The sequence below is a fragment of the Delphinus delphis genome, chromosome 2 (assembly GCF_949987515.2).
Source record: "Delphinus delphis chromosome 2, mDelDel1.2, whole genome shotgun sequence".
NCBI lineage: Eukaryota > Metazoa > Chordata > Mammalia > Artiodactyla > Delphinidae > Delphinus > Delphinus delphis.
Genome location: NC_082684.1, coordinates 147,066,481 through 147,077,497, shown reverse-complemented (window position 1 = coordinate 147,077,497; position 11,017 = coordinate 147,066,481). Strand labels below are relative to the sequence as shown.

Genomic DNA, 11,017 nt, shown 5'->3' with positions numbered 1-11,017 from the left:
CGTGTCCCCTGCATCGGCAGGCAGACTCTCAACCACTTCGCCACCAGGGAAGCCCGACTGCTATTTTATAATAAGGTGATCAGTAAAGTCCTTTTGGACAACGTGACATTTGAACTGTCTTAACGGATGGGAGAGGGAGCCATGCAGATATATGGAAGACTAGCGTTCCAGGTAGAGGGAACAGCAAATATTCCTGAGGCAGGAACATACTTGGCCGCTCCAGGGAGGCCCGTATGCCTGTGGAGGAGTAAGTGGGGTGAACAGTGGTGGTAGGAAATAAGGTAAGAGTGTCCATTTCCCCACATAGTCCCTCCTCATCCAGTCAGGTACCACACCGCTCCCAATGCCTCTTGCACCCATCTCTCAGTCCCAGTCTTAGTTCACGCCCTTACCATCCTTGCTTTGTTCACCTGAGGACAGCTAGTACAACATTTCCTGCACTGTAGATGCTCCGTAAATGTTCGAGGATAACATATTTGAATTATCTTCTCCAGAATATGTTGTCTTGGCTGGTCCCTCAGCACGCACCTAATGGAATTTGTGTCTCTGAATGTGGTTTCCTTCAGCATTATGACTTCTGGTTGAAACTTTATTGTGATGGGAAATGAAGTTGTGTTCACATCCAAACTTGACAGATTAAACCACTTTTTTATTATAAGCTTAATTGGCACACAGTTCACTGAAGATACACTTCACTTTTACAGAAGCCTGTCAATAGGAAAATACATTGACACACACAAAAATTTATATTGGTACTTCAATATAAATTGAAACAAATGCTTTCCAAAGAGAATACAGGTTATTTACTTCAATAATTAAAGATGGCTCTTGCATGTGCCAATATCATGTATATGTTTAATTGTGTATTATGTTTAAGGCCGATGGAATCTGTAGCTAACTTCTCAGTTGGTTCCTAAATAGGTTGGAACATACTGATATTGTCTTCCTTTTAACTGTACAAATGAATCATATAAAATGTTCCCTGATATGTAGCTATAAAATTATCATTTACTCCACTCAAGCCTTGTGGCAACTTTAGAAGGCACTGCCTGTGAGGATGACCCTGCCCTTGAAATGTCTGGATCTTTTTCTCACCAGGTACACAATTCAAATGCATAGGACTCAATGAATCCTTAGTATTTAAAAAGGTCCTCATTTCATGGATAGAAATATATAAGATCTTAGTAAACACAGCTAAGTTTCTTAAGGGGATGGTGGGAGGGCAATGGCAAAAAAAAAAAACCAGGACAGATGCTCAACAAAAAATCGTTTGAAAATCATCATAAAGGTAATTACTTTCCATCATAGCTGTATTTTTCTAATTACTGTTATGCCAAACATTTGCCACCACAAAATACATTCATTTTTATTCTTTATTTAAATTATAATGAGTGGTGGGTGTTTCTTCCTAAATAGCCATTAAGCTCTTTGGAAATTTTAATCTACTTTACTTAAACTACTTTAATAAATAAGAATTTTCCCCTTTGATTTTTGTAAGCAACTGCCATGAAGCATATTTTGAAACCGCCTTTAATTTGCTAAAAAGACACTTTGGCAATGTGGAAGAGTACATGACCTTGGAAAGACCCAACAAGTACAGTAAATGCCCATGATCTGAAGGAAAACTACAGGCTACAGAACACTCCATTTTTCTTATGCTGAGCTAGAGTACAAATGTAACTGCTTAAACACAACCATCCATCTTCCACCAAATAGTAAACGGATATTTTATGTAATTATAAGATAATTCCTTCAATGCCACCAATGTAAAAACAAAACAAGTTGCAAAGATCAACAATATAGAGACTGAGGGTGAAAACAAGATGAGTCGTTCACAAGCTAATTGAAACTGCAGCCTGAGGATGCCAGACCAACATTATACATATGAAGAAAAAGAAGCTAAATGTTTACTTATCACAACTAACTTCGGCATAAGCACCAGCTATGTTCAGATGGGGTCAGCACATAGGCCACGTATAAATGCACAGATCACAGTGAACGAAAGCCATAAAAATCTAGCTCCCTGGCCCTTCAATCAACCCTTCAGAGCAACGGGAATCTAGCAGGGAGCCAGAAGTCCCCCTTCAGCTGCTTATACAACATTAAGCCCCCCCAGGGCTCACCCCCAAGCCCTTTCCCACCAGCAACAGTCACAATGAGCATACAATTTCTTGATCCAGTTTATCCAAGGTCTGTAGATATGGGCAATAATTTGCCCTATTTCATTTTAAACAGAATGCTTACATAAATTAATACTCAAAGACACTGAAGCATCATTTGTGTATATTCTTATTTAACATTCAAATGGTTTAGATGGCATTTTAGAAGGTCCCTTGGGTGCAAGTAAGGGTCTTCAAATTTGGATTAAACACTGATATTACGTCTAAGATCTTGAATGTGAGACTCCAGGCCTATCTATGGTAAGGCAGGTGACAGTATCTTCAGTCATTCTACATAATAAATGCACTGTTCTGTGGCTACAAAATCCTGACTACTTAAATGATCTACTGCCATGGGCTAAGGTTTTATAAGGCACTTTGGGCTATGTGAAATATTTCTCCTAACTCTCAGGCTGAATCTTAAAGAAATATTTACAAAGCTGCAGCAAAGTAATTTTAAAACTGGATGCTCTACTGATAGGTCTAACTGGGATGGTGAGAAGCAGTTTGTACACAATGCCCGTTAATTTCTCCCTGTGCCGTGTGTGTATCACCGTAGAGAAGGTCACAGACATGGGCCACCTGAACTACTGTGTAGCTCGCTGGACTCTTCAACAGCCACATGACCCCTTTTCCTTTTCTTCATTCAACTGATCTGCAGAGGTGTGACCGTTGGATCGCACCACGCCTTCGGGAATCCAGGACTTGTCCACACACCGTTCCATTCGCTTCATTATCAGGTCCAGGAGCATCTCAATCGCTTGGTTTATGTTTGTCCCATTGGCAGCGCTAGTTTCAAAGTAGGGGATTCTGGAAGACAGTGAGAACTCGGGTAACAACATGTGGAGGGAAAGGACAGTGACCTTTTTGCTCTTGATAATTCAACTTAAAAAATCGGAAGAATACAAATATACAAGACAACAAAAGCATTTTGCCACACAGGCCACATTAAAAAGTGAAAAATAAAATGATTGACACTGAATTCCTAACAGACGTAAAACTTCTGGAAGTGTTTACTCCCATTTAACAGATGATTAAACTGCAGCTCAGAAAGATAAAGCAACGTGCCCAATTTCATTATGCTAGAAAGTAGCGAAGCCAGGATTTGAATCCACAGCTGTTTGATTCTAGTGTAACCAACTTAAACTATAGGCTCCACTGGTTCCAAATATGCATACTTGCATGAGGATTTCCAAAACAGAAAACTCTGTTTCACTTGATACATACGGGGGGGTAAAAAAAAAGCTGATATAAGAGAGACTTCAGAGGTCCCTGGCTGTATTTGTCAAAGGCTTTGCCACTTGTCAGCTCCAGGCTGTATTCCTGGACCACACACTTGAAGACATTCTGAATTCCACAGCACTTCAGAGTTCCTCAGGTATTATCGATCTTAAGCATGTTTGTTTTGTTATCCCAGGACCCGAGGTTAGGTGTAATTTTTTAGTAACTCACAAAGCATCATTTCAAAACTGTAAGGCTACTTTTCACATATTCTTAAGACGTCAGTCTTGTCATGGTGGTCACCTTTCATACTTAGAGTCAGTCTTTGCAAGGGGATTAATCAATCACCTGCCAAGTTCTTCCTCCTTCTTAATAAAGTCATGAAAATAGTGATAAAATTGTATTTTCTTCAAACTGTTGATTTCATTCCCACCACTTAGTAAGGAATCTGACCAAAAATGCTCTTAGATGTAAAATCTACGAAAGAAAGTTGTTTTAGCACCTCTGGGAGCCCTGCAATTGAATTCAGTAAAATACTCCTTACATTTATAGAGACTTTAACATCCAACTCTATTACAATACTTTTCCTGAAGAATGTCTTTGTTTTCTTGTCTTCTCATAGCATGTTAACACTACATCAATGACTCTCATTACAACTTTGGTTATTCTTTCATTTCCTGGCTAGCAGCAGCTTCCACAGGAGAGCGTTTACAGATTTGTTTTAACCTTCTTACTACTTCTACAGATCTTTTCACAACTGTTCTGCTTCCTGTGTCACCAAGAAGCACATTAGGGGCACATGTGTAGGGATGGAAGGCTATTTGTCCATTATGATTTCCTCAAGATGTTGCCTTATTATCTGCTCGCTTCCTATGGGAGGTAACAGGCCTTGCAACTGGACTCTACAATCCTCTCCTGTTTGAGTATAGCTCTTAAAAACCGGTTGAGGAACCATCACTTCATTTGAGGATTTATCTACCTATCTGTGAGTTCTGAAGGACATGGTTGCTCCACTGATTCTACCATGACCATGTTCATAGCCCTTCATATGCTGACTCTAAAATATCTTAATCAGAGAAGGGTCCACTGGGCAAATTACATCATCTCAGTAGTTTTTAAACCTCTTGCCTGGATATCTCTTTGGTTACTGTCAGTCTTTTTTCCCTACCTCTTCATCTGGTGCCTTAGCCACAAAATGAAGGTAATACATCTTTCCCATCCCCCTGGTCACATGCAGTATTTCTTTACCAAGTTTGAAGAAGACATTCTTTGTGGGGACTGAATAAATACTTATTTATCAAGTACCTATGTGATTGAGCTAAGTCCTGGGGACACTTTGTAATGCTGCCATTTTTACATGAGCTGCATTTTAGATTAAGAAGTCTCAAAATTTAAATACTTAGGTTTTCTCCATCGTGCTCTTTCTCAATTATATCCATGAAGAATCATTTAATATCTGCAGAACATTTCTTATACTTAAGGAGAAGGCTTGATCATTCTATCACCATTCAGAAAGCTATTGTTTAATGGAAAAGCAACTGAAAAACTCATCTCTCCCTCAGAGAATAATGGGCTGAAATTGGAAATACAAAAATAAAAAAGTAGTTGAGCAGTAAACTTTCTTGTAAATACTAGTCATAATAGTGTACATCTTACTTTTAAAATTTCCTCAAAGTCAATTAAGAATATCCTTCCAGCTATAGAGTCCTCAGCCTCAATGAATTCCCCAACAGGATCTCCATTAAGCTATTTCTATTTTCCATAGTTTCTTCCATCTCAGCTCCTGGTAATTATCTCACAATAATTTTTAAGGCATAAATGAGAAAGAACAGTTGAAAATACTTTTTAAAAAATAATAAAACCGGGCTTCCCTGGTGGCGCAGTGGTTGAGAGTCCGCCTGCCGATGCAGGGGACACGGGTTCGTGCCCCGGTCCGGGAATGTCCCACATGCCGCGGAGCGGCTGGGCCCGTGAGCCAAGGCCGCTGAGCCTGCGCATCCGGAGCCTGTGCTCCGCAACGGGAGGGGCCACAACAGTGAGAGGCCCGCATACCGCAAAAAAAACACAAAAAAACAAAACAAAAACAAAAATAATAAAACCTATGCATGGAAGTTACAGACAGTTTGGAGAATAGTTAAGAGCCATAACCTCTGGAGCCTGCCTGCCGGGATTCAAATCCTAGTACGACTCCTTACCGACTGTGTAGCCCTGGCAAGCTATTAACATCTGTGCCTCAGTTGCCTTGTCCATAAAACTAGATAATATCAGTATCTTCCTATTAAGGATTAAATGAGTTAACATTTCAAGCACTTAGAAATGCGTAATTTTTGACAAATGTGTCATTGACAAACATTCCTTATTTCCAACGCAGTAATGGGTTAGGTTACAAAAGTTTGTTTTTAATTTTGTTGTTTAAATCTTAGGACACATAGAAACAATGTCACTGAATCATGGAAAATCATAGCTCCAAGAGACCTCAGCAAGATTATAAACATTAAATTTCCAGACTAGCCCATAAGCATTGATTTAATCCACAATGTAGCTGATATACAATCCTGCCCTAAATTCTGGTAAACTGAACCATGCTTCCCTACGTCAGAGATGGTTCACTCAGATCTGTCCTAGCCAAAATGTTTCATGCTTCAAAGCATTTGTCTCCCTCCAGTCCCTGTCAAACCATAAGAGGTTCCTTACTGCCCCCAAGTGATCATCACTAAATGCTGAGAGAAAATGGATCTTACTTTACTGATCAATACTGAAGTATAAATGACTGGTGCCTCTAGCAGAACTATGAGCTATTCTCTATTTACTAACTTCAGCAAATATTTAATTGGTATAATTTCAGGGTATATGAGTGAAGGTGTACATTTTTAAGTCACTCATATTAAAATAGGTACAGTATTAATGAGATATAGTTTAGAGTTATAATTCAAATTCTAGTAACAAACTAAAAATATATTTACTGGCCATTTGTGAATCTTCAGGTGATGTGACCAGGAGTCAGGTTAACAGCCTTAAAATCTTTTGACTAATTATTCAGAGTCTTCTGAGCAATTGGGGCAACACGGTTTTTGTTTCTATAGGAATAAATGAGTGCTAGAGATCACTCCTCTCTACTCTCAGTTCTTTGAGCTGCCAGACAAAAAGCAAACTAGATGAGATGCACATCAAAGACCCTGAATTAAGACTTCTGTTCCAGCATAAAATGATGCCCCAGACACAGAAATGTGCCTTGTGCTCACATTTGAAAATTGGACTTGCTCAGCTTGTCCTAAGGGCATAGGAAGTCTAGTGGATGGAGTCAGTCATATTTTTATGTCCATATCTTCCTGATGCTCACTTTTAGAAGGCATTCGGGCTACTTTATCTGAACAGTTCTCCGCGTCTGTAAAGAGGTGTTAACAGTGTTTCATGGGGTCTTGATAAGGAGGCAATAAGATAATATACGTAAAGGGCTTAACACAAGCCTAGCATCCGCAAGTGCTCAATCAGTGTTCATCTAATGGGGTTCTCTTCTTCTCTAAAAATAATATTCTGCTTTTCCTAAAACTTTCTAGGCAAAAATTTAGTAATCTTAGCTTAAATTCAAGAGGATCAATTGTCCCCCTTTTAAGCATGGAGACAGGTGTGTTGTTCCTTCTCGCCACATGGTGGTGCTAGAGCAGCATGACTAGGGAGCAGTACCGCCAAACATTTGAAAAAATCATGTGCAGCTAATTGATATCAATCTGTAAACGAGCGCTTAATGACCTTTTGGAACACATGCAGAATACAAATTTTGATGTGCTTTTAATAACTTGATAAATCACAAATTTCTAAATTAAAAAATAATGCGCAAAACGAAAATTAGGGTGGGCATTATCATTTACAGCTTTTCACCGAGACACCTATATCCAGCTCATGTCATAGGTTAGGACCCACATTTTTAGATGTTTTCTTTTCCATGACTTATTTCTACAACACTAGAAGAGCTTAGATCCCAGGAATGAAAGCAAGTGTATTTGGTGATTCTGTCCAATGGTTCTAGATATTTGGCTCACGTGTGGGTCCAGAAATTATGAAGATATTTTTCACTAAGGTAAGAAGCAAGTCTCACTGCTCCTCATGGCCTGTTGGCTGGTAAATGAACAAGCATTTACAGGAAACAGTGAGGGTATAAACTGTTTCAGCCTGGGAGACTGTGCCCAAATGAAATTCAGGTCCTCTACTGAGTCTTTGGGGCTCTGGAAATCAGCCTTATCTGTTTAGTTGCAGCTTATGTGTGTGGTTTTAAAATGTGCCCAATGATACGGCATTAATTTATTTCTTGAATAAGGGTCGGATGTCCACAAATTTTCAAAGAATAAAAAACTATTAGAGATCAAGCTATTCATACATTTCATCTAGTTCAGACTAGATAAGACACTGACAGCAGTATGCTGAGCTAAGCCACTTGAAATCCCAGAAATGGTCTGTACTCGTATTACTAATGTTGTAAATCAATGTTTTTAACACATCTTTCATTCAAGAAACTCTTGAGCACCCTTCTCATCACTAGCCAGCAGTCTCCAGTGGGGGAACAAAGTTGTCTTATATTTGCTGCCCCTAAGAATAGATCTTAAAAGCTCTCATCACAAGAAAAAAAAAAACTGTAACTACATGGGACTTTCCTGGTGGTCCTGTGGTTAAGACTCTGCACTTCCACTACAGGGGGCATGGGTTCCACCCCTGGTCTGGGAACTAAGGTCCCACAGGCTACCAGGTGTGGCCAGAAAAAAAAAAAAAAGGAAAATAAAATTGTAACTACATGTGGTGATGGATGTTAACTAAACTTACTGTGGTGATCATATCACAATATATACATAAATCAAATCATTAAGTTGTATACCTAAAATGAATACAATGTTATATATCAATTATATCTCATTTTTTAAAAATTTGCTGACTCTTTCTTTGCACAGCACATGTGAAATACATACTTTCAATTATCATACTTTCATCATATTCATAATGTTCTCTATTTCCCTCGACCCTGAATCAAAAACAAAAGGCTTATATTGACCACCAACTATCTTCTGTGAATAAAGAGGGTAGAAGGATGCTTAGATGCAACCATTTTCACTCACAATAAAGTCCTTTCCCACCCAGTTGTGGCTGGTGCTCCTTTGGTACCAATCCCAGTGTCCCTGCCCAGTCTGTATCAAAGCTGATATCATTAACTGTGCAAGAGAAAAAATCCTCCTGGATTTAGCATGGATTTTCCGATGTTAAGTCATTGAGCACATTTCCCTTCTCCAAGCATGGCACAAGTACACACCTGCTTCATATTCTGTGCATAATGATCTTGTCCAGCTCTGCTGTCAAGGAAAATATCTGCCAGCATGCACAGCTCATAGTAACTTGACATCTACACAGGTGGGTCTCAAAGTGTTATCCTCAATCACTAACAGCAGCAGCACCTAGGAATCAGCTAGAAATGTAAAATGTGGGGCTTCATCCCAGACGTACTAAATGAGAAACTCAGTGGGACAGCGTTCAGGTGAAGCTGGAGCACACTAAAGTCTGAGATTCAACGGTATCATCTAAAAGACGAATGTTGTCAATGTTGCATTCTGCTTTCTCTTTTAATATATTTGTCACTGACTTTGTAGCTATTTTTAAAAGTATTTCAGCAACAGTGTGAACTATAATAGTTTTGACTGGCAGAAGTACAAATTTGAATAACCCTCTGTTTTGCTCTCTTCTCCGATTTCATTGACAGTATTATTCAATATTACATACTAGAAAGCATTATTTTGTAGTTGTTCTAAAAAACTCGACTGCTTTACGGGGCACATCGCTTTGTTGTGTTAGGAAGTGACCTAAGAGCTTCACATTACAATTTAACCACGTTTTATAGCAAAAAAAAAAAAAAAAAAAAAAAAAAGGTAACTAGGGGTGAAGGGATTCTTAGTCTACTAAAACTAATTTTTTGAATATTCATCATCATGCATCCAATTCACCCTTTCTATTTTGGGCTGCTGCATGAAGCCCTCATTCTCAGATTTACTTGTCCCAGCAGACACAGATTTATGTTCCATATTTGCACTGTAACATGTTTTTATTAGGTTTGCAAAGTTTTTCTGAGACATAGTCTTTCACTCTCCAAATGCATGTATATTTCAGAGAACCACCTGTGAACCAATGACCCATTTTTATGAACTGAGGAGAGAAGGCAATATGATAGTAACAAAAAATGCAAATTTATCAGACAACATACAAAAGATATGAAGATATGCCGTAAACTACTGTTTTCTGAGTGTTAGCACATAGATGGACTAACCAACATAGTCCTCTAGTGCATGTGCAACCAATGAAAATATTACGATTATTAAAAGTGAAAAAAAGATTTCTGTGAAAATAATCATTAAACTTATATGTTCAAATTTGTGAAGCGCATGTGAACCAAATTTCCCCTTTACACCTTCCTCTGCCAAACAGCCTACAGAACTCTATTTTATGCTTCCTAAATCCTGAGGGATGTCCGTTTCCACCCCTTTCCATTCTTCAATAATTTCAATTATCTTATCTGCTAATCTCTCCTCTCCTTATTTTAACTCAGCTCAGAAACTTTACATTGAGTCCCTCTTATGAAATACTCCCCAGATCTTCCAACCTGGGCACAGAGGGAAGACAATCCCTGTTATCCCCAGAGCCCCCATATAGTCAGAAAGCAATGCCAGGCTCTTTCATACCAGGCAGGAGATGGGATCCTAAGAACCTGCCCAGAGGAAACAAGCAAAGGGCTGAAGAAGGCCAGAGGGATAAGAAATCAATCCAGACTCCCCCACAAAGCTTGACAATGTGCTTCTTTGATCCAGCTAACTCCCCTAGCTGCCCTATTTTTTTTTTTTTTTTTTTGGTCTTTGCAAACACACTTCTCAAAAGCATGGTCCACAGTTTCCGTTGCTTCATCACTTACTTCCTCCTCACCCCCTTGCAACACAGCGCCCAGCTTCAACACTACAGAATCCTCCATGATATTTGATCCCTCCCTCTTTCCTTCCACTACTTTACACAAAGTGCCTCTCATGAGAGGAGGGGACATATCAGGTGATCAGAATCGCCTGCAGGGCTCTGTCAGCCTCCATTTCAGAATCTCCTCCGTCAGAGGTTCTCAACCTCTGCTCACAAAAATCACATGGAGAGCTTTTAAAAGATACCAGTGCCCGGCCCCCACTCCCTACCTGTGGTGGCTTTGCAATCTGTCAGCTTGGCTAGATTGCACAACACTTCCCAGAATTCCCTTCCCAGTCAGGGTGGACCACAGAGAGATGCAGCGGGGGGGATGCAGAGGGCAGAAGTGAAGAAGCAGCCATTCTGCTCATACATCGACGCTTCTCCACTAGCTCATCTCGTTGGCACAGACCAGTGACCAGACCTGCCCCCTTTCCACCTTCCCCTAGATCCTCCTTCAGCTTCTCCAACTCCTGGGCCAGGTGTGTGTGTTTAGCTCTGTGGCAAAGGGTCTTGGCTTCTGTAGGACACCCACACCATCCAGGTCAGAAGCCATAAGAACTGATACAAGTTTCAGTCCATGATTACGGGTCCCAGCTGGTTCTGGCTCTCCGCCACTTCAAATCCATCTTTCCCTCTGACTGCCTGCCCTGTGGGCTCCA

General features: G+C 39.9%; 1 protein-coding gene across 1 annotated transcript in view; it reads right to left on the bottom strand.

Annotated features, from left to right (window-relative positions):
- Positions 1–636: 636 nt before the first annotated feature.
- Positions 637–11,017, bottom strand: part of RAB27A (RAB27A, member RAS oncogene family) — a 74,090-nt gene continuing 63,709 nt past the window's right edge. Inside the window, exon 6 of the mRNA XM_060005940.1 lies at positions 637–2,969. Within this exon, the coding sequence (XP_059861923.1) occupies positions 2,771–2,969 (199 nt within the window). The 3' untranslated portion in view covers positions 637–2,770. The remainder of the gene's footprint in view (positions 2,970–11,017) is intronic.